The sequence below is a fragment of the Myripristis murdjan genome, chromosome 4 (assembly GCF_902150065.1).
Source record: "Myripristis murdjan chromosome 4, fMyrMur1.1, whole genome shotgun sequence".
NCBI classification, from domain to species: Eukaryota; Metazoa; Chordata; class Actinopteri; order Holocentriformes; family Holocentridae; genus Myripristis; species Myripristis murdjan.
In genome coordinates, this window is record NC_043983.1 from 5,702,238 (window position 1) to 5,726,042 (window position 23,805).

Below are 23,805 nucleotides of genomic sequence, written 5' to 3' on the forward strand. Positions count from 1 at the left end.
GTAATGCAATGTTAGAGTCACATCATGGGACCTTCATGACATTCAATATATCATTTATTTTTTCTTCAGTTTCCCTGTAACACATCTGTGATATTTCCTGACTTTCCCTTCCTGGAGTACGTCTGTCTAAACACACTATTCCTGGATTTAAACTGGAAATGTTTTCAACAAACTGAGGTGAAACCAAGGAAAGAGACGGAGGGATTATTTTGTCATTTTCACAAATATTTTATTCCAGCGATATTTTAAATTTACAATATACATCCAAACACACATGCTCCTTCTTCTCAGAGTTTGGGCGGTCCGGTTAATTTCCAACCCTCCGTTTTTCCAGCCTTTGTTAAGAAGGCCAGCGTTCCCAGACCAAGACAAGCTGAGGTACCGGTCGTAATACTGTGGGCTGGAGACGCAGAGACACACACACACACACACACACACACACACACACACACACACACACACACACACACACACAAACACACACACACAGAGTGTAGAACAACATGAGGTCCTGTTTATCCATATACATTTCTTGAGTTCTGTTTTCTGTTAATCCTAGTACTACGATACTTGCACTATACTACAGTTTTCAGGTAATCTGAAAAAAGGTCAATATTGTGCACCATGTTTCTGCTCATGTAAAAAATTTGTAAGTGTATGTTAAAGTGTGTTTAAAAAAAAAAAAAAAAAAAAAAAAAAAACAAGATTCCATGGTGGTTCTGCCAAATTCTGCAACTGTACAATTTTAATTTCTGAAATATCCCGCAGAAATAAAAATGAAAAAAAAAAAAAAATTAATTGATGTCGCTATTGCTAGCAAAATGGTTTAATACACAATTATCAAATTATTTATGAAGACAGGATTTAACTTTCATACACACCCACTTCAATATCCCTGAAAATGTAAAGAGCACATTCTAATTTCATTTTTTTGCGGGCTAATATGAGAACTGAGTTTTAAAAAAAAGAATTGTGGTGTTTTTCAAATTTCAACTGCAGTTTTGTCAGGATTTTTTTGTATTTATTAGGTGTAACTTCATGTGTAACTTTATGTGCAAAGTTATCATAAGTGCTTTGTGCATTTCAAGTTTTCATTTGCTTATGACATTTTAGTGACATCAAGTGGCTGTAACTAGCAACTGCAGGCAATCTGGACCCAGCGCCTGCATGTCACACCTGCAGTTGTGGCAGCGAGTGCCTTCTGGGCTCTTTCTGCCAGAGTTAATACTTACTCCTGGCTCCGAGGAAAGCTCCAGATGCACAGCCCCCGATGAAGTAGTTCAGCGGGTCGTTGGGAGCTTCACGCGCCTGAGCGCTGAGACACGTCGTCATGCCAAAGATGGCTCCCAGGGCCGCTAACACAACACACACACACACACACACACACACACACACTCCAAATCAGCATTACCAGATTCCATTCCATCATGTTTTCTTCCCAGACAATCACAACACAGCGTTGCCAACAGGAATTAACACAGTCAAGGGGCTGGCTGCTCTAAATACCTATCTCTCATTTCTGTTGAACATGCACAAGTATGTTTGGAATAGGTACATGTAGGTAAACAAAATATAAAATCTAAAAGTAAAATGTTTTGCAGTGAAAAGAAAAAATCTGTGGTTGCTAAGAACCTGATATTAATGGAGATCAAATTTAATGCTCAGAGTGTTGTAACATAAGAATATGAAATGTACATAATTCAGGCTCTCTTTACTTTGCTTCAGTTAGATCCATTTTTTATGTATATTGAGTATTGGTATATATTTAGAATAGTGCAAACTGTTTGTTTGGAACGACTATGTAAAATGATCGTGGTCAGCTCAAATATCATAATCACAATCAGGCGATTATGTAATCATTGTGACAGGCCGAAGTAATGCTATAACTAGCAAAATATAAATGCCTTACAACTGTATTGAAACATGAATGTTGGGAAAACATAAGAAAACACAAATTGGTTATTTAGTGTTTCACCCTGACACAACTCCTGGTGACTTTTTTGTTTTTTTAACATGCTTAGACCAACTCCAGTCCACTGACATTGGACCTTACCTGTCAGAATTTTAACCAGTTTCATTCCCATTTAAATCCTGGTATTATCTCTGTTAACAGATTATGATAACTCCATGAACTGAAAATTCTGATGTTAGCTGAAGGAATACAGAAGCTTTCCAAATCAGAAAATCATCTGAAAACCCCACCCTGGCTGACTCTAATATTTACCCATGGTGGCGGTTGCGTTGCCGGCCCTCTGCAGCGCCGCCACTGCAGAATCAGGCTGGTATGCTACTATGTGATAGGCTGAACCAACCAAGCCTGAAACACACAAACAAACAAACAAACAAAGATTACTGGAAACATCACAATCTCACTGGGTGCACTCATCCACCCTGCGACAAACTGTAACACAAGCAAACTGTAACGCAATATATTGATACCTTTTTGATATTATGATATGAAACAAGATATTGTCTAGGATTTTCGATATTGTAATGTCATATGGTAGAAGTGTCTTTTCCTGCTTCTAAAGGCGGCATTGCAGTAAAGAAATGCAATTTTCTCAACTTATTAGACTGTTCTGGCTTTTTTTATTATTATTATTTGTCTCTACCTGCTTGGTCGTCATATTCACATTACTGATGATTATTTAAGCAAAAAATCTCTTGGGTGCAAACATCGTATGAAATCACCTGTAGTCACTCCGACAACATCATCATGATGTCGAGGTATTTCGTCAAAGATACTGTGCCGTTTGATGTAGTTCATATCATCCTGCCCCAACTCTATATATGTATGGTTAAGTAATAATAAATGTGTATAACTGTGTACTGTTGAATACTGTGAACCGCATATTCCTCATGAAAGCATGAGTATTCCTCAAGTTTCTGTATCACTGAAGCTCCTTCACTTTATTCAGTGCCAAGTCAGTTAATATTATGAATTTAGGTGCTCTTTGTTGCCACATAGAGCTACCATTTCTGATAATATAATATAATATAATATAACATGCTATCATACAAGCCTGTGGACACACTTGCCATCAATGAGTGGCTTGTATTCATCAACTTCTGTAAATAGGACTGAAAACAAACAGCCCAGGTTTGATGAGTCCAGCCTGGGTTATAGTAAATATTCACAAATACTGTATGAAATGTCTGAGCACCTGCGACTGTCCCACATTAATAAAGTGTTTCTGGTTGTGATTCAGATTCTGAGTGACTGTGTCTGGGTGCACTATTAGCCCACCTTGTCACTTTGTCAGAGTGAAAACACCAAGAAGCACGTCTACAGAGGAGAGCTGCGGGCTAAATTGGTCCTGTCGGGTTATTATATTATTGTTTTGCGACGGTACAACATTGAACAGCAACACCAGTGATTCCTGGCGCTAGCAGGGCCTAGCCTGTTAGCTGGCCCAGGCTAAAACTTAAGGCCATGCAGTTATTTTCCGCCGCCCAGCGCTGAGCCCCGCAACGTCAGACAGCACCAACCTCAGGCTTTGTTTTTTGTACGGACACTCACCCAGAGCCGTCCCCAGTTTGGTGGTAATCCATGTTTTCTGGACGCAGTCCGTGCCCTCCTCCAGGTCCCAGTAACCCATTTTGGAATTTGTATCAAGGGCACTGAGCGGAAGTCTCGCGAGACATCAGAGCACTTGGAAACCTTTATTTATAAAATGGACATAGACACAAAAACGTCAGGAGTAGACAAATCACTTCTTTTTGCCACACAAGTGTTTTTTTTTTTTTTGTTGTTGTTTTTTTTTTGTTTGTTTGTTTTCTAATTTTTGTCATGTATTTTTATATTGTTTTTATTGTATTACCAAGCTGATGTTTGGTGATTAATCTTTTTATCATATTGTTGTATGTATGTATTTTGTCATCATTTTGTCATCTGTTCAAATACACATAAAGCTCAATATTTAATTGATTAAATAATTAATTAACTAACTAACTGATATCTCTGCAGCTTTTAAAATGTATCATTCACATTCGTACTAATTGCAGTAGGCTACTATCAACAACTTGAAAGCGATACAGACAGAAATCCTGTATTAAAGTGTTAGTAAACTACACTAACAAATGCGTCTTTGCGCCTATAATTACACTTTTACATACATTTGAAATTATGTAAACTATAACTAAACCAGGCTAAAATAAATTACACTCATGAATATTTGATGAATCTGTTTATGTTTATGTTTATTTGTGTTGCGGATTGTGAAGTCAGTTTTTGACACTCTTGGTGAAGTAAGTAAAGAGTTGAGGTTAGGGTTAGGTGGAAGTTGGATATGGTTGACATTAGGGAAAGGCTGAAGGGATGTAAGTCAGTTAGTCCATACCTTCGCCATGCTAGGGGGGGAAAGCGTCGTGGCGGGTGGCCGGGCGGACGGTTTCCGGGTCACGTCCACAGGTTGCCAGCTTGTTGCCTCAGTTTCCTCCGCCTGGCTAACATGAAAGCAGCGGCGTGACAAACTTTGGTGTGGAGTCAAGTCTCGCTGCAGAGGAGTCCGGCTGCCTCCGAGACCAACAGGGAGCCCGGAGGGAGGAGGAGGCGGAACGGCCAGGACACTCATTTCACCTCCGTGGTGATGCAGCCATGCTAACATTAGCCGGATAGGCAGCCAGCTGCGGCGGAGCATTTCAGCAGTAAGTCTGTCTTGTTGTCATGTTGTTGAAGATGCTGCTGTCTGTAGTAACGACACCTGGTGAACAGTAGCTTAGCAAAGTTTACTTCGTACAGCTACCAGAAACTGTCAGGCTTATTAGCCAGGAACTAGCCAGGAAGACTGTCCAAGGCAACATTAGCAGCAAAGGAGAGCCAACAATCAGCCACTGTGGATGGATATCTAGTATGTCTTACCCTCTGACATGCTAGGGCTCATATTACTGGAGTGAAGCTGTCAGTCTGTAACACACACCCTCTCTATACAGGCTACAGTCCTCCCCTACATGTGTGCACTATTGATCAATGACAAAAAATGCATACTCATAATGTGTAATTTTGAGTACAACCATCAGAGACTGTCACAAGTTATACTATACATATTCTGCTCTATAGATATTTTGCAGATGTATTTCATTACACAAATAGTCCATGCAAACCTCAAAGATGTTCTATAGGTAGCCTATGTTGGTATGTTTTTGGTATCACTCTTATAGGGTATGAATTTTTTTATTTCTTCCTTTTTACTTGTATTCTTTGTATTGATCCACTTGACTTGTTTTGCTACTTGTGTTTAATTTTCCTAAAGATATATATTTCTCTCCTAGTGTTGAGAGCTATATTTTCTGTAGTCTGCTATTGTAACTGTGTAGTGTCTTGACAACGTGCTATTTGAACACTCTGGAGGAAGAGATCTTGTATCTCATCAGGACTGACCTGGCTATATAAGGAAATAAATAAACAAATAAAGAAAAAAAACATATCTGCATCATGAGTTTCATATCAGACCAGATCCCTTTTTGATTAAATGACAATATGCCATTAATAAAATCCCAGTGTTAACCTAATGTAATTGTGTTCCTAACAGTCTGACCCGTGCTTGGCAAGAGGCCTGCCGTCAGACATGTCCTCCCCATCCCCTGTCCAAATCAGGGAGGCCAACGCCCACCTAGCGGCGCTGCACCTGCGGGTGCTGGAGCTGGAGGAGAGACTGCAGGCTGCAGAGAACACCGTGAGAGAGCAAGCCGAGAGTCTGATCCGCAAGGATGACCAGATGAGAGCTGCCACCCAGGAGATAAACGAGACCAAGGAAAGGTGAGGTGACATGAGCTCGTCAAAGTCGTGGCATAACAAAGGATGTGCTTGTGGAAAAAGCGAGGTTCCACTTGGCCTCCGTCTCCACAGTGTATCCAGACTTACTGGCCAAACTAGTGGAGTTCTTCACATAACATCATTTTCCACATATGACATCTAAGTGGTTGTATTGTGGAAAGGCGTCTGTCTGTCTTTGCACGTAAACTGTTGAAAATGAATGGCTTGCTGAGGTTTTTAGAGGACATCTGCACCTTTATTACAGTCAAACTCCTCTAAATGTTCAGATTCCCTCAGCTGTCTTTGTTGACAGTTCAGTGCAGCCATAGCCACTGTTTCCAGTTTTTCTAGGTTAATCTTACTTCTATAACCTTTAAGTGTCTTTACTGCCGTGACATGCCGTCTATTTTGGACATGTTTGACTGCATCATAAGTATACAGGCCATTTACAGTAATACTGGATGATGAGCTGCAGCACTGGCGATCTAGAGAAGAAGGATAAATGAAGATATGTGATGAGGAGACTATTTATCCCAGCCTAAGACATCCTGGCTCGTTGATCAAACAGGCAGACAGTATAAATTATATGATAGAAAATCATTTTCTTGTCAGCATTTATTCTCTTCCCCCTCTAGAGGGAGAGTTATTCGCAGTGTTTCCATTCAAATGTCAAGGGAAGTAATCAAACTTAATCAAATCTTTTGAAACATCACAGAAAATGAAATATGATTTGGGTGCATTTCCATCAGCTTGACTAGGCGTAGAATTCAGCCCCCTAAATTTCAGAACATTCATCACAGACATGGTGTGATTCTATCAAGAAGTGATTAGTATTTGATTAGTGTGGGGTAAGTTGTTTTTAGTTTCAGGTAATTTCCCTCATATTTGATGCTCATTCAACCATAACAGGAATTATACATACTTGATACAGCATGTATGATATGCTAATGTACCAACTAATACAGCAACAACAGATATTTATACACGCTAGACACAACATTTATGATGTTCCTGGACGTTGTGGTACTTACAGAAAACATTTCGAACTATAGTGAAATGAATATGAACCGTTTGTCCAGCCAGTCACATCAAGCCTATGTCATTATTTATCCAGTAATTGTATTTCCATTGCTATTTGTTGCAGAATTTCTTTTATTAGTAAAAAATATTTCCCACTTAAATGAAGCTTAAAACCTGTTTTGTGATATTTAGGTTATTTTTCATGTCATATCTGCAAAAAATAAACGGATTGCATCCCAGCTGTTGACAAACACTGTCACTGTGGAGAGTTCACACAACTTTTCTCTCCTGCTCTCCTCTTTCTATTTAGTGTAGATCTATGCCAAGGAGACCATCCTTACTGCAAACAGTTTCAGAAAGTGATTAGAAATAGACTTCATCATCCTTATGTTACAGATAATTATTCTTTTTCTTTTTCTCTCTCTTCACAGAGAAATATCTTTTCTCAATGAGAAACTATGCCGATGTGAAGAGACCATTAAACATTACCAGCAGTCCTTGAAGGAGAGAGACTCTTTGGTAGCTCAACTGCAGCACCGCTGCCACCTGCTGGACAGCATATGCAAGAGCAGAGCCACTCTGGATAGCATGCTGGCTCTGATGGCCGAGGCTGAGAGGCTGGGTCCTCTCGGTGGATTGGAGGGGGCGGGACTGGGAGCTGGACTGAACGCAGGAGGTGGGATGGGGGAACCCAGCATGACTAATTCTTCCCTACCGGGCGTAGAATCTAGCTGCAGTCCCAGCAGAGCAGCACCGACCTCTGACTACTGCAGCCCTAACAGAGTGATCTGCAACCATAAAGACTTCTCTCTGAGTGAGGATGACGTGGACAGTCAGGACATGGACGACATGGGCTTCGGAACGACTGTGTAGACTGGCAGCACACAGTAGATGGCGCTCACTCTGGTCCTAGATGGTACAGCATGATGAGCAGAGTTTGGTGAATGGTTTGGAAGGGGAAGATGGAGAGAAACTGCCCTTGAGTGTCAAGACTCCCAGCACCAGAGGAACTCCTTGTGTCAGGAAGCTTTAACCATCCACCATGAAATCAGTGCTGAAAAAACACAATAGGCTTTATTAAGAGTTCCTTAAAGGACGATACATGGTCAGAGTCTGGTGGAGAGAAAGTCGATCCTGGCCTCTGTGGACATACAGATTGACAAATGGGGCAAAATCAATGCAATGCAATGATCAGATGGTCTTATGTTCATTACCCTGAGACATGGTCCATTCATGCCGTCCACCTCTGATCCCCCCTGGACCATATCTACACAGTGAAATATGATTTTCTTTGCACGTTTTATTCATTCATTGTTCAATATTGTCTTTTTGGAAATTCTTTTTGAAAAGGCCTAATGTATGCCAGAGTTTCCCTACAATGGAATATGTGTGGCCGGTCAGTCCAGTGATGGTCTCAGTGCTGCCACCATGACAAGAAGTACAATTCTGAGGGATAACGCTAAATATTTTATACAACGCTTGGGCATTATCATATTTAAAGATTTGAAGAGCAGCACAATGTAGTGTCAGTTGTTAGTTTAAGCAGAGGCATCGGCCTTCAGAAACTCATATTTGCTGTACTCTTAACCAGCAGGGTGGCCCAGCGTCACTTTGTCTGAAAATATGTGCTGAATGTTCTGGTGTTTGGAGTTAGCAGGTTACTAAAAGGGCTTCATGTTAGCATGGTGGTTCCACTGTTAGTTACTGTTAGTCCTCTTGTTTTTGTTTTATATCTTGTTGATCGGTTAGAGCAAGTACTTTTGCAACTGGGGTATTCTTAATTTATCCAACGAGATAAATCAAATACTTTGTTTTTATCCACTATGTTTCATGTTACATATGTTGCCTTAGAGATTGTGTTTACATGGCTTTGTCTGTTTTTTGTAACTTTGTTTAGCCTTTTACTTGCTATTAATGATAACTAACCAAGATTGTTTTATATTACAAAGCAACCATCTTATCAGCCTAAACCACAGAGCGGAGCTAGAGTCGGGACAGTGTGGATTCCCCCTGATTACTCAGATTAAACTGTGGTGTTGATATGGACACCAGTGCAAAACCTTTTCCACAAAGGAAGTGACAGGTCAAACTTCCAGAGGTGTGTCTTAAACAGCAGAGAGTGAGAAATTCAGTTTAAATCCCAAGTCTCATGCTGTGGCAGCTTACTGATGTCATCTTACAGGATTTCTGGGTACTGACTTATGTTTTTTTTTTTTTTTTGTGCATTTATTCTGTCTTGTATTTGAGGATGCTAGCATAAAAAAAACTTGCCTGTACCATGAAATTTCAACAGGGATTCCATGTTTGCTTTCAGTGTGTTAGAAAATATATTTTTGTTGCTTACAGTATGCCATCTATGTGTGAGTTTTATTCGTGATTCCCTCCTGACAGCCATGTACAGGAGATCAGGAATTAAATCAAGAATGGGTGCACTTCACCATGAAAATGTGATGTATTCAGCTGAGCAACTCGCACAGAGCACAACCTGGTCTCAGATCAGTGTCATATCCCAACAGCTATAAGAAGTTACCACAGAAAAAATAAACCTTAAAAGACCGCAGGCTGCAATATGACTGCTGGTGTTGCTGAATATTGTACTGTAAACTGGTGAGCAGCAGCAGTCAAGTCAATCACATCTGAAATGTTTTCATTTGGAATTTGACATTTCTCTTTTCCATGAGCAGGTCCACATAGCAGTGATCATTTCAGCTGTTGAAAACACCATAATATTCTTCAGCCTTTTACACTGAATCTCACTTCTTTCAGTCGTCTGTGAGCTTCCACTCAAACTGAGGAAAGCCTAGCACAATATCTTGGTTTAGCTCTGTAAGATGTCTCTATGTGTAAGACTGAAACTACACTTTTTAAAGTTCACCTGCCCTTTTTTCTGTTGAGTAGTCACCTACTACCTGCCTCAGAGTGACCTGGTGAGAGTTGGAAAGCATTTCCTGTTGGGTTCATCATGTGATCGGCGCGTACATTTGCACGTACATTTGACTCCTCTGTTCACCCAGTTCAGTCCGTGTTCTCTGTCTTGTGTATATTGTCTTGATAATAACAATTTAAAAACAACAACAACTTTTCTTTTAAATAAACAAATAAAGACAGTAAGCTGTCAGCACTCCAGGCAACTCCAATCCTGAATTTAGCTGGTTAAGGCAGCATTTTACTTTGAAAGATGTAACGGTTCACCATCACAACATCTACATGACCTGAGCGTGTCTCATGACGGGACTGTGTCTTGCAAGTTGAAGATCAGACTAAACACAACTAGTGACTGAGCCAAGAGACAAGTAAACGGGAGTTTCTGCAAAAAATAGGTTTTTATTTGTCCAAAAATGTGTCACATTATGTGGGTATAGCAAAACTAATTAAGGTCCAAGAATCATTTTTTTAAAAAAATTAACAATCATCCCAAAAATCAGTAAAAAAAAAAAATAAATAAATAAAATAAAATACAACAGGCAGCTTAACATAAACACAAGTGTACCAAAGTAAACCAAACCAAAGAAGAAAAACAACAATAACAAAACAACAACTTACATTTAAAACTCTAAAAAGTCAGTATATACAAAATAAATCTACTTTTTTTGACCATACACTGAACTGTTAACACAAACCTGCACTGTAGAGCTACAAATCTTGCTTGCTAAAGGTATTGCTTTCCTTGAAAATAATTATATAACCACGTAATTTCTAATTTTAGTAAAACTGATTTGTTTTCCCTTTGTTGTGTGTTGGGCTGTTGCCAACACAAAAATCCTGGATTACCATTCAGATTTTTAACAATGGCTCTCCGACTGGATCTTAACAGTAGAGGATTAGGGCCACAAAAATAAAGGATGTGGAAAAAAAGTCAGAATTCTTACTTTCTTCTCAAAGTCTGAAAAGTCAGAATTCAGAGAATGAAATCAATTTGTGCGATTAAAGTCAAAATAGTAAAGTTAGAATTTTTAATTTTTGTGTGGCTTTAATCCTCGTCCGTACCCTCCAGTTGTGCCAGACGGTGGGAAGGTTTACCAGTGTCAGTGTGTCGTCCTGCTGATCAAAGACGGAGATCAGACACAGCATCATTCTCTCCTCGTCTGCTGCCCGTCCTAACAGAAGCACTTCATGTCAAACAGCCGCTCTCTGCTGAAAGGTGGAGAAAACTACATGAGCGAACCCTGAACTTGGAGACACAGAGAGAATGTGCAGCATCACAGGGGCTGTGGGCAGACTGACCCGGGCACAGCGAGGAAACTCCTGCCCACAGTCGCCTGGCAGACGACACACTGGCAGCAGGTGACCTGCAGCTCTGATGTCTGAGGAAGAAACCAGTCAACACCACCGAGCAAGAAACTACCAGGAAGAAACTTTGACCTCATGAATTTAAGGGAACAGATCACTGACCACTTCTGTAATAATCAATGATAAGCAATATGCTTGAGGTTTTAATGTGTTTAATTACTCTGATAAAACAGCATGAATATTTGTAGTGAAAGAGGTTTTCATGTGAAGTTACCTGGAGTCGGTGTGGACACACTGGAGTCTGAACTCCAACTTGGCAGTGGGACAAATGAAGCCCAGAAGAGCATCAGGAACTCATCAGCATCCTGTGAGAAATCAATACGACATTAAAATACGTCAAAATATGCCATTTTAGCGCCTGCTGACAGTGATGGTGGCTCTCCTCGTTGTAAACAGCCCAGCAGCTATTGACCCAACAGAGGAGCCTCGACCCCACCACACATGGTGTCCATGTCAACACCAGATTTCATCTGCTCAGCTCTCCAGTGTAGCTCTAGAAAAGGCAGTGGAGGTCATTAGTCTGTTATTACTTGTTATTCTTATCGGCGGTCCAAGGGCCTTCGTCTCGGGAACTGCTGGAACCAAAACAAGTCGTCACTGTGTGGATCTGCGGAGGAAACAGAGAATAGTTGGTGGATGAGGAGATGGGTGGGTGGGTGGGTGTGTGTGTGTGCGTGTGTGTGTGTGTGTGTGTGTGAATATTGGGATTGTGATGGTATAGGAGAGGAGAGGAAGGATGAGGCAGAGGAGATGGTAGGAAAGAGGGGGGTGGATGATGGTTGTTGTTGTTGAGGGAGAGGAAGAGGAGGAAGAGATGGTTGTTTCTTCTCTCTTGTCCCCCCGGTGTGGGAGCAAAAGAGAGAGGAAAGTTAAAGAGAGGAGAAAGGTAAAGAGAGGAGGAGGAGGAAGAGGAGGAGAAAGAGGAGGAGGAGATGGTTGTTTCCTCTCTCTTGTCCCCCCGGTGTGGGAGCAAAAGAGAGAGGAAAAATAAAGAGAGGAGGAGGAAGAGAGGTGTGAAGAGGAGCTCCTGGCGGTGTGGGTGGTGGAAGCTGAAGGAGGAGCAGGGCGAGGCGGTGCGGAGCTCTCAGCAGGAGTCTGGAAGAGAAGACAGGAGCTGCTCTGAGGATTCAAACAATCAAACACAAACCAGCGACACTGTGGGTGTGTTCCAGTGAACACCTGCTTCAAACACAAGAAGATATGTCTAGGGATCAGGGATCAGGGACCGTAATTCGAGGGTATCATTTGCAAATAAATGGCCAGGTTATTAAGAGAGTCAAGCCTCAAATTCCTGGGGCTTCATATGGATGAATATCTTAACTCTGAGGGCCATGCTGATTTAAGATTAGGCTTTTCCTACCACTGGAAGCGCTTTTGGCGTTTCCGGTTCCCACTGGAGCTGCTGGAGCTGCTGGAGCGCTTCCTGCCCACTTCCTCTGGTCTACAAGAAGGAGAGGGAGAAAGAGAAAGACAGATGGGAGAAAGATGGGCGACACAGAGGCCGACTCCAACTGGGATCTGTCACAAAATGTTGATACCCTCCAAAATTACACAAGGTTATGCAGATTTATGCAAGTATGCCTTTGATTTCTTTAAAACAAGCTACTCAGAGGATGCAGGACCCAAAACAGTGAATCAACTCAGTACAAGTGATGGGTGCTGACAGGTAGACAGCTAGCTCACTGGTCACCCATGGCAACCAGTAACAAATGAGCTGCATCAGCCTTAATGAGCCTTCATCCTGTTGTACCTGTCGATGGTGCTGGTCTCTGCAACGACGTCCTCACCGTCTGCATCTGTGGAAGAAAACAAGTTAGAGAGGGATGAAGATGAGGAGCTGGTATGAGATGGTGTGAGAAGGATGGGAGGAGAAGGAGAGGGAGGAGAGGGAGAAGGAGGGAGAGGAGAGAGAAGAGGAGGGAGAGGAGAGAGAAAAGGAGAGAGAGGAGGGAGAGGAGAGAGAGGAGGAGAGGGAGAAGGAGGGAGAGGAGAGAGAAGAGGAGGGAGAGGAGAGAGAAAAGGAGAGAGAGAAGGGAGAGGAGAGAGGGGAGGAGAGGGAGAAGGAGGGAGAGGAGAGAGAAGAGGAGGGAGAGGAGAGAGAAAAGGAGAGAGAGAAGGGAGAGGAGAGAGGGGAGGAGAGGGAGAAGGAGGGAGAGGAGAGAGAAGAGGAGGGAGAGGAGAGAGAAAAGGAGAGAGAGAAGGGAGAGGAGAGAGAGGAGGAGAGGGAGAAGGAGGGAGAGGAGAGAGAAGAGGAGGGAGAGGAGAGAGAAAAGGAGAGAGAGAAGGGAGAGGAGAGAGAGGAGGAGAGGGAGAAGGAGGGAGAGGAGAGAGAAGAGGAGGGAGAGGAGAGAGAAAAGGAGAGAGAGGAGGGAGAGGAGAGAGAGGAGGAGAGGGAGAAGGAGGGAGAGGAGAGAGAAGAGGAGGGAGAGGAGAGAGAAAAGGAGAGAGAGAAGGGAGAGGAGAGAGAGGAGGAGAGGGAGAAGGAGAGGGAGAAGGAGGGAGAGGAGAGAGAAGAGGAGGGAGAGGAGAGAGAAAAGGAGAGAGAGAAGGGAGAGGAGAGAGAGGAGGAGAGGGAGAAGGAGGGAGAGGAGGGAGAGGAGAGGAGGAAGGAAAGAGGTGTGGAGAGGAGGTCCTGGCGGTGTGGGTGGTGGAAGCTGAAGGAGGAGCAGGGCGAGGCGGTGCGGAGCTCTCAGCAGGAGTCTGGAAGAGAAGACAGGAGCTGCTCTGAGCTGACATGAGGATTCAAACAATCAAACACAAACCAGCGACACTGTGGGTGTGTTCCAGTGAACACCTGCTTCAAACGCAACAAAATATGTCCACATTCACTTTTAAAGATAAGACAAACTTCACTGTGTTTTGTTCCAAGTGGAATCAAAATAATGTTGAACATGCTCATGTTGGAATAAATGGACGGTCTTAAATTCCTGGGGTTCGTATGCGGGGGTGTAGAATTGGGTAGGGACGCCGGGGACACGTCCCTACCAATATCCAGCCACTACTGTACAGTCCCTACCGATATAATATAAACACTGTCCGTCAGTGTCTAGTCAGTGCTTATGGTGCACAAAGGGTTAACAGTCGGCCTCTGATAGAAGTCCCGACTCTAACCTAATATCGCTCATCATTGGCTCTTGCTAATGTGTGATTGGCCGTCCCTGCTGTCACTCCATGTGGTTGTAAAAAGTGTCTGAGGACGTGCACAGCAGAGTTTGTTTCACTGGTTGGCCAGCAGCTGCAGTCCGTGTGCATCTGCACCTGTAAGCTGTTCCATGTTGTTCTGCCTGAGTCACGTCAGCTGGACGGATTTTAATATCAGTGGTTGCATTTACATTCATATTTGTGTGTGTGTGTGTGTGTGTGTGTGTGTGTGTGTGTGTGTGTGTGCGCGCGTGTGTTTGGTAATGAGGCACAGCCAGGATGGGTCCCAAAAAAAGAAAAGTGGACATAAGAAGTTTCTTTAGAAGTCAAAGTGCAAGTTACTCCAAGAAAATAGGCCCGCTTTATTTATTATATTGCTGATGTGTAGTTGATAATAATAGTGATAACAATAATAGTCAACAATGATCCATCCATTTTTACTAACCAGGATTTAAAATGTCAAGGTTATGTAACTGTAGAGCCTCAACAACACAGATTTTTTTTTTTTTTTTTTTTTTTCAAATAAGAGCACCAAGAACACCTATCTGTTTGTATTTAGGTATTTAGTGTCAAACGTTTATTATATTTTATTTTATTTTATTTATCTTTATGTACAATGTTGTTGATGTACAGTATAATGCACAGTTGCACTAAAGACAAGAAATCTGTTAAAATTGCCTGCTTGTCTTTCTTTAGTTGCCTTTAACTTACAACATTACAGAATTATTAAATACAGATATTCATATATGCAGTATAAACATTAATGTCAATCCCTGAATAGTTTCTATTTTTTCTGAATGTGATCGTTTGCTTGTTTTTTTGATCAGCTCTACATGACATGAAATTGCGGTCATAAATGCAAAGCATCAACTTTCAGGGGCGCCACCTTGGAGTGATTTTATGTCCCCACCAATGTCAAAATCAAACCTACACCCTTGTTCATATGGATGAACTGACCAAATAGCTCCAAATGTGCTGCTTGATATTTTAAGTTGAGGGTTTTCCCGCTGCTTGAAACACAAGCACAATGCCCAGTACATATACAGGACAGCAACACAAGCTGTTACACCTTAGGTTCAGCGTCCAGTTTTACATGTATAATTTTTTTTTTATTATTTAACTCTTATTGCAGTGCAACACCTTTAAGTCCCCCTTTTCAGGCTGCAGTATATGTATTAGAAAATCACAAAGATTTGTTCCTCTGTGACTTCAAATGATACTCAGGAGTGGATGTTTTCCACAGTTATTTGGCTCCTATAATACTTTGAGCTCCAGGGGCCCCTCTATTAAACTCTATGGTCCATAAACAGGCCCCTCCAGTTTCTCAACATCCTGTGTTGACAGCCTCTAGAGTCTACAGGAACAACATCTCTGATCCAATCAGGACGCCGTGATGTCACACGACGTCACGCGGCGGCTCGCGGCCGCCTTGTGGATTCTTTCAAACAATAACAAGTCATCCAGCTGCGGCCAGGGGTGCAGCTCGCGCAGCGCGCTCCTGCAAAACTGCCCCTAAAACTGCAGATGGCGCGCCTATTGGACCTCAGTGCCCCATGTAAGTCCAGTGGGAACTCGTTTTACTGCCACTGACCACTTTTTTTCTCCACTTACTGACTTTTGGGTGTTTTTTGACAACATTTCAGTTTGAGCTCAAAGTTCGTGCGGTGCAGCTCCGGCCGCGCAGCAGCCGCCGCAGCTCTAAGAGCACTATTTAGCGGAGGACGGAGCCTCCTCACCTGCGGGGAGCGGCGGCCGTGCATGATGCCACGTCCTGACCAGGTCCGGCTTCTGATGCTTTTTTGTTTTGTGGTTTGAAAACTTTAAAAGTCTCTGCTGCGCTTGGCGCGTCTGCTCGGGTCAAGTGCGTTAACACAAGTGAGCGTTTCCCCTGGAGATCATAACCTAACATTCTAGGTTCTCATAGCAACGGGACTGATGTCAGCTCTGTTGCGACTCACAGCTGGGCTCCCCGTGCACTCATCTATATTATTATTATTATTATTATTATTATTATTAATAATAATAATAATAATAATAATATATCTATATGGGCAATTCTTCAATTGTGGGAACTTCTGACTCTTAAATTGTAAGAAAATACAGCCTGTAGAAACATATTTTTATCCAATCACAATATTGCTTTTTATTTTCTCAGGAATTCGTTATTGTGGATGGTTGTGGCCATTCATTTCAGGTATATTAATATAGTTACAGGTTTTTCCAAGATGTCACGACAAAACGTCATTACCTTCACATCATCCAATAATGAATTATTTTTTAAAACAACATGAAAATATGGTGTTTTAAAAACATTTTATGTAATTTCAAACATGAATTTTGATTAAGCTGTGCTGAGAATGATTTTTATTTCATATTAAAAATATTTATAGGAGTTGTTTGTTTTGATATTTCAATACTATGACAATTAAATTTATGCTTTCAGTACATTCATAATTTATATATTTTTTGGATAAAATGTTAAGAAAAAATGTTAAATTCTCACAAATATAAAATAAATGGATAGAAATTATTAAATAATATTGTTTTTCTTGTTGTTTTTTGCTTTTCTATACACACACACACACACACACACACACACACACACACACACACATACACACACACACACATAGATATATAGATATATACATATATATAGTTACAGATAGATAGATAGATATAGATATACTTATATAGATATACATACATACATATATACATACAGTGCATCCAGAAAGTATTCACAGCGCTTCAATTTTTCCACATTTTGTTATGTTACAGCCTTATTCCAAAATGGATTAAATTCATTTTTTTTTCTCAAAATTCTACACACAACACCTTGAGACCCCTTGGTACATTTTTTGTATTTTGCATTATATGTTGTTTGTTTTTGTTGCCATGGTTTGTAGCAGTAAAAGCAGAGAGAGCACAGTTTCATAAACTATTGAACTGAACATTTTTATCTGTTTACCTGACAGTTTTATTGACCACTAAGATAGCAATGACTTGGAATGAAGTTGGTTCAATGTTAAAAAAAAAAAAAAAAAATCGCTTTGATGTAGTTGAGCTACATTTTGTCATTGTATTGTAGCTTAGCTTGCTCCATTTCTCTGGGGGGGAGCTTCAGTGTCGTGAAGCTTCATTTAATGGAGACTAACTGGTAGCTTAGCTCAGTACTGTGCAAAAGTTTCAGGCTGGTGTGGAAAAAAATGTTTATTTTTATCAGTTAACAAAATGCAAAGTGAATGAACAGAAGAGAAGAGCTAAATCAAATCAATATTTGGTGTGTCCACCCTTTGCCTTTAAAACAGCATCAATTCTTCTGGGTACTGTTGCACACCGTTTTTGAAGGAAATCAGCAGGGAGGTTGTTCCAAACATCTTGGAGAACTAACCACAGATCGTCTGTGGATGCAGGCTGGCTCAAATCCCTCTCTCTCTCATCATGTAATGCCACACAGACTTGATGATGTTAAGATCAGGGCTCTTTGGGGCCACACCATCCCTTCCAGGGCTCCTTGTTCTTCTTCACGTTCCTAATGACACTGGCTATCTATATGTATATCTATCTATCTATCTATCTATCTATCTATCTATCTATCTATCTATCTATCTATCTATCTATGTATTTATTGGTGCAGTGCGTTAGCAATGGTTGTCCTACTGGATGGTTATCGTATCTCCACAAGGGAACACTGGAGCTCTGCCTTAGTGACCACAGGGTTCTTCACCTCTCTGACCAAGGCCCTTCTTCCCCATTACTCAGTTTGGTCGAGTGGTCAGACCTACGGAGGGTCCTGGTGGTTCCAAACTTCTTCCATTTCCGAATAATGGAGACCACAGTGCTTTTCGGGACCTCCTCTTTTGTATCCTTTCCCAGATTTGTGCCTTGACACAATCCAGTCTCGGAGGGCTACATCCAATTCCTTTGACTTCATTGCTTGGTTTCTGCTCTGATGTGCATTGTCAGCTGTCAGACCTTATATAGACAGGTGTGTGCCATTCCAAATCATGTTCAGCTGAATTTACCACAGGAGGACTTCAATCAAGTTGTAGAAGCATCTCAAGGATGATCAGTGGAAACTGGATGCACCTGAGCTCAATTTTGAGCATCATAGCAAAGGGTGTGAATACTTATGTACCTATTATGTTTATATGTTTACATTTCTAATAAATGTACAAAAATGTCTAAAAACATGTTTTCACTTTGTCATTATGGGCTATTTTGTGTAGATTTTTAAAACTGTACTGCTCTATGTTTTAACACATATTTGTAATGTACTGTAACGTATGTGTCTACGCTGTTTTAATTCTTTCTTGAAATGTATTGCTCTATGTTTTTACATTTTCTTGTAATGTAACATCAACCTGCCTAGAGGACTGCAGATGGAAATTAGCCCTTGGGCTACAATCTGGCATATTTACATGTACATTGGTACATGTTCATTAATGTGCATTGTCCTGACTTCTAAATAAATAAATAAGAAATAAGAAATAAGAAAAAGAAAACTATACGCAAATCAGTTTTAGAATAAGTCTGTAACCTAACAACATGTGGAAACTGTGAAGGGGTGTGAATACTTTCTGATGGAACTGTATATGACTGGTTTTGAGGGTCTACTGTGACTTTTCTTAAAGCGCTTGGGCCTAGATGTTAGTGTGCTGTTGCAGCCCAGGTCTGTGTGAGTGTTTTGACATTCATTCTGTGCAGAGGCAATGAAAGTGTGCAGTGTGCAGAGGGCCACACACGTGCACCATTTGGGATGACTTGCAAAAATGAGTTCTGTAAAACTTCTGCACCTTATTCAATACGTGAAGTTACTCCAGCTGTGTCACACGGGGAGAAGACGGTGCAGTGGGCTCTCAGTTTTGCATAGGAGTACGTGAAATCTGCTGAATGATGAGGACATTGTGTTGAAAGTGTTGTGTAGCCTCTGTAGTTGTTTGCGCCCTCCCAGTTTAGCATGGAGGTTGAAAAGGTTGATGCATTGGCCGGGAATCGAACCCGGGCCTCCCGCGTGGCAGGCGAGAATTCTACCACTGAACCACCAATGCTTGATGAAAAAAAGTTCATGTAGGCCTCAGGGTCAAACTTTCAGGCACAAACGCATGTCTCTGCTGTGACACAGTAGATACAGTGTGTGAATGGAGCTGCAAGCAGCAGTGAAGCACTCCAAGTACCGAGGAATTTGACCGCAGTGAAGCGCTCCCAGCTGGGCTGAGTAGCACCACATGCTGCATGGGTCCTTCCAGTGGCAAGACAAGCTAGTGCACCAAGTTTGGTGGCAGTGGTACAGGTTGTTACATCGTCCAGCCATGCAGTTATCATGTTTGTGGGCACATGGCGTCCTGTTCATTTTGCACTTTGCAGGTCCTCTAATAACGCCTCAGTGGCTTAGTGAAGCCTCAAGGTGAGTGTCGTCAAAATCAGACGACTCAGGTTCAGTGTCGTGGAAATCGGAACAGCAGCCTGTGACCTTTGTTTGACGGGCACTTTTACCAGTTGCATATAGTCAGAAATTTGCTGTGTGCATTCAGAAACTGGAATAGGCTTCTATCAGCCTGCAAAGTTTTGGAAAAAAAAAAAGTCACGCATTGGAAGCGGCACAACCCTGAAAAAAGCAAAGTATGAAGAGTACAAAGAAAGAAGAGGATGATGAAGAAAAAGAAAATGTTGAAAACAACAGGGTTTCAAGCAAGTTGTGCTTTTAACAACTGCAGATAGCCAAAGATTTGCTGTGTGTGCATTTGGAAACTGGAATGGGCTCCAAACGTCCTGCAAAATTAGAAAAAAAAAGGGTCATGCAGGGCAAGCGAGTGAACCCTTGAAAAAGTAGTGCGTAAAGAAAACAAAGAAAGAAGAAGACGACGACGAAGAAGAAGACAGTGTAGAAAAACCACAGGGTCCCAAATGCTTTGTGCTTTGACCGAGCGCATTTCCCAATGGGACGTGGTGTGTATTGCTTAAAGAAGTCAGGATGGCCGAGCGGTCTAAGGCGCTGCGTTCAGGTCGCAGTCTCCCCTGGAGGCGTGGGTTCGAATCCCACTTCTGACAGTCTGCGTTTTGTACAGGAGCTGGAACTAGTCAAGTGTTGTCAGTGGCCCTGAAATTAGCTTGTGCTGGTGTGAATTATAAGACGCAATCAGTGGGCTGTAAGGATATTGGAAAATGTGTCAAGAAGTGGTCATCATCAGCGCTCAGGGGGAGAAACAAAAAACTGGGGTGTATTCAGCGCACACGTACCGGTATGTAACGTCAAGCTAACAGAAACGATAAAGCTCTGAACAACCTGTTGCATTAGCGTTGCACGTATGGAAGCCGAGAGGGCCATTCTCCTCGCGACTGTAACCGAAGAACTGTCTGAGCAGACATTACCTTCAATGGATCATTAATTATAGGGGTAGGCCAACTGTAATACAATCAATGTCCACTATGAAAAAACAGTTATTGTTAAACATTGTTTCAAAGAATTGTACCATAGGCCTACACAAATGTGTTATAAGTTTTAAGTTGAATAAAAGTTGCCATATTATTGAAGAAAAACAATAAACTATGTCTCATCTATCATCATACTTACCACATACATGTGCTTTTACCTCCTCAAATGAGGGGTAAAATTTTAAACATAGGCTACACTGAAAGCCATAATGGAGCACTATTGTTTTAAATCACGGAGGCTTAAATACAAGCTGATGCTGATTGGATAACACCTGTGAAACGCCCACAAAACAGAGGAAAACTACCTGTGAGGCATGTTGCTCTCTGTTACAAAATGTTACGACCAAACAGATCATTCAATTAGACAACGTCACACAACGTTACGTATCGTAACTCTGTTGAATACACCCCTGGACAACCAATCGCCAACAGATATTGACGCTTTTCCACTAGTACGTACTCGCTCGACTCTACTCAGTTTGTAGGCTTTTCCATTAGGTGGTAGTACCTGGTAGCAGGTACTATTTTAGGACCTACTCGGCCGGGGTGCCAAGCGAGTTGAGTCGAGCCGAAATGTGACGTGAATGCCGTGCAGGCCACTGATTGGACAGGGAGTGACAACACATGAGAGCAACGCCTGCACGAAAACCAAACCCGGCATTTAAAAAAAAAAAAAAAAACACGGCAAAATCGACCATGCACATTGATCACCGCTGAAGTTGGCAAAGTCGGAAAATGGCAAGCAAACTGGTACCGTGGTCAAATGAAGAGGTGGAGACTTTCCTGTGCTTGGTGGAGGCCCAAACAATCCAGAGGGAGCTGGACGGTGCGCCGCCTTGTTATGACGACTCCACCCACGGTGAGCTGGTACTCAACTGTAATGGAAAACCACCTAAACCGTGTCGAGGCGAGTCGAGCCGAGTAGGAACTAGTGGAAAAGCGCCATTTGATGCATCATACTGTGCAACACCAGTGAATCCACACTTTACAGGTTGTTTTGTAATGAAAAATATATGATCTGAATTTAATCAAATACAGGAGGATTTTTTTTTTTTTTAAACATAGAATCTGATAAAGATGATTTTTTTTAATTAAACATCTGTGTGGGCCAAGCAGATTTAAGTCAGTCAGTCTTTTGAAATCAGATGTGGCCTTGTCATGGGACCATCAGGCTGTCAGGTCCAGTCAGTGCTGTGAAGGTGAAGAGCTCGTGCTGCTCTACAAGTCCTGTCAGACCTTCTCCTTGTTCTCGTCCCCTGCTGCTGTCTGAGCTGGCCCACTTTGTTGTCCAGCTGGACGATGGCCCGCTCCAGCTCATAGCTTTTACTGAGCAGAGACACCCAGCTGTGGAGAGAAGGCACACACACATCTTCAGTCTGCTATTTAATATTCCTCACAGCGTCACAGACGTCTGGTGACCCTGTTGCCATAGAGCTTTTAGAGCAGACAGACAGACTGAAGGAAAGATGGTTAGGGGAGACTGGGGTAAGATGAGCCATTTTTCATATTTAGGATCACTACATCAAGGCAATCATAGTTTTGTTGCTAACTAATATATCTGCATATATTTCAGGATGTTGTGCATCTCTTCAAACAAACAGAATGAGTGTAAACATAACTGTTTCCATAATATAGCATGTCCAAAAAAAGTGGTCTCGTGGCACAACTTACCCCGTGTATGGGGTAAGTTGAGCATAGGAGCGGGGTAAGTTGAGCCGTATCCCTACTCCCCCCCCCATCCTCCTCCCCACCTCCATCCGACCCCTCCCTCACCTTCTCCCTCCCTAAATAATAGTCACTTCTTCACATTCATGTGTATTTTTATTTATTAAACATAATCCAACAGGTACAATAAACAGCTGTTTTAACATGCCTTAAAGTGCGCCTGGGAAGAGAACATTAACAGCTGGAAAGAAAACACCAGAACACTAGTTTCTTGGTGTCCTTGCTGACAGTAAGGTCAGTTATGAACATATGAATGTAATACATTTGGTGGCCACGGCCACCATTGGCCACCACATAGCTCCGCCCCTGGCTTTCATTCAATATTCCATCTGTCGCGGTTGCAGGGGAATACAAATTGCTCGGACTTCTTTGCTGTACAACCAACTCTGTGAGGTTTGGGGAGTTTTAGAGATTTAATATTTAACCCTGGTAAAGGCTTAAGGGGTCAAAACGGCCCGAGCCGGTGGCTCAACTTACCCCTGGCCAAATGGCTCAACTTACCCCAGAGCTGCCATTTTGACTTTTTTAGTCCCCACAGCTAAAATGGTGCACTTTTACGCTAGGTTTATGACCTCATGTTGTAGCTCATAGATACCACAATTGATGTATAAAACAAATTTAAAATGATCTATTTTGGTTTTAACACAATTCTCATGAAACTTATAATAGACTAAATTCACTTTCAAGAGTAAAAAATGTTTTTTTGGAAATAAATGTCTAACCGCTTTACCCATGTGGTTCTTACCTTCACAGACTCAATGAAATGATGCCTTCCTCCTAAATATTTGGTCACATGATCAATATTTTTTACCGTTTCCTAGCAACAGGGGGTGGCTCAACTTACCCTTTGGCTCAACTTACCCCAGTCTCCCCTACCAGGTAAACCGAACCAGGTTCTGACACTTGAAGAAAAGTTGCATCCAGTGTGGGCTTGTAAAGTTACCTGGGTGTGATGTGAGTCCACATGGTGCTCACATATCTTCATTAGTTGCTCTGAGCCCCCTGGACTGCTAATTCACAACACTGGAATTGTTTCTCTTCATTCATTTCCACAGCCAATCAGCTTCCAAAATCACATGTTTTGCACATAAAGGAAGGCCAGCAGCTCCTGGTGAACCTGAGTGGCAGGAGAGAGATTTGTGTTGAGCTCAAGAACATAATCAGGCAAATGTTTTCCTGAGCTTCCATATGGCTTTAAAGGAAGTGTGGAGGTGTTGCTTTACGTGTGTCTGCTGGACACTTGTCTCTGTGCAGGAGTGCAGGGCTGCATCAACGCAGCCAGGGGTGGAGCCTCAGCTTCTCCAGGGTGGGACGGCACTCAGGGCTCTTGGCCAGACACTGGCTCAAAAAATGCTGGCACTCTGGACACAAGGACAAGGATCACACTGCAAAAAGTCAAAATCTTACCAAGATTATTTGTCTTATTTCAAGTAAAA

The 23,805-nt window shown here is 42.0% G+C and overlaps 2 protein-coding genes and 2 non-coding genes across 4 annotated transcripts; 2 read left to right on the plus strand and 2 right to left on the minus strand.

Annotated features, from left to right (window-relative positions):
- Positions 1-212: 212 nt before the first annotated feature.
- On the minus strand, positions 213-3,661 carry ndufa11 (NADH:ubiquinone oxidoreductase subunit A11). The gene is made up of 4 exons (XM_030050149.1): positions 3,521-3,661; positions 2,225-2,317; positions 1,233-1,355; positions 213-400 (listed from the first exon to the last, which is right to left on the minus strand). Exons 1-4 carry the CDS (start codon positions 3,597-3,599, stop codon positions 288-290), a joined length of 408 nt encoding a protein of 135 aa, XP_029906009.1. The 5' UTR covers positions 3,600-3,661; the 3' UTR covers positions 213-287.
- A 689-nt stretch (positions 3,662-4,350) lies between these two features.
- On the plus strand, positions 4,351-9,123 carry vmac (vimentin type intermediate filament associated coiled-coil protein). Its single transcript, XM_030050148.1, has 3 exons — positions 4,351-4,647; positions 5,532-5,758; positions 7,207-9,123. Exons 2-3 carry the CDS (start codon positions 5,568-5,570, stop codon positions 7,646-7,648), a joined length of 633 nt encoding a protein of 210 aa, XP_029906008.1. The 5' UTR covers positions 4,351-4,647; positions 5,532-5,567; the 3' UTR covers positions 7,649-9,123.
- A 10,066-nt stretch (positions 9,124-19,189) lies between these two features.
- On the minus strand, positions 19,190-19,260 carry trnag-gcc (transfer RNA glycine (anticodon GCC)). The gene has a single exon. It is a non-coding gene; the product is annotated as a tRNA-Gly (tRNA).
- Positions 19,261-20,177: 917 nt separating this feature from the next.
- trnal-cag (transfer RNA leucine (anticodon CAG)) lies at positions 20,178-20,260 on the plus strand. The gene has a single exon. It is a non-coding gene; the product is annotated as a tRNA-Leu (tRNA).
- The last annotated feature ends 3,545 nt before the right edge of the window (positions 20,261-23,805 follow it).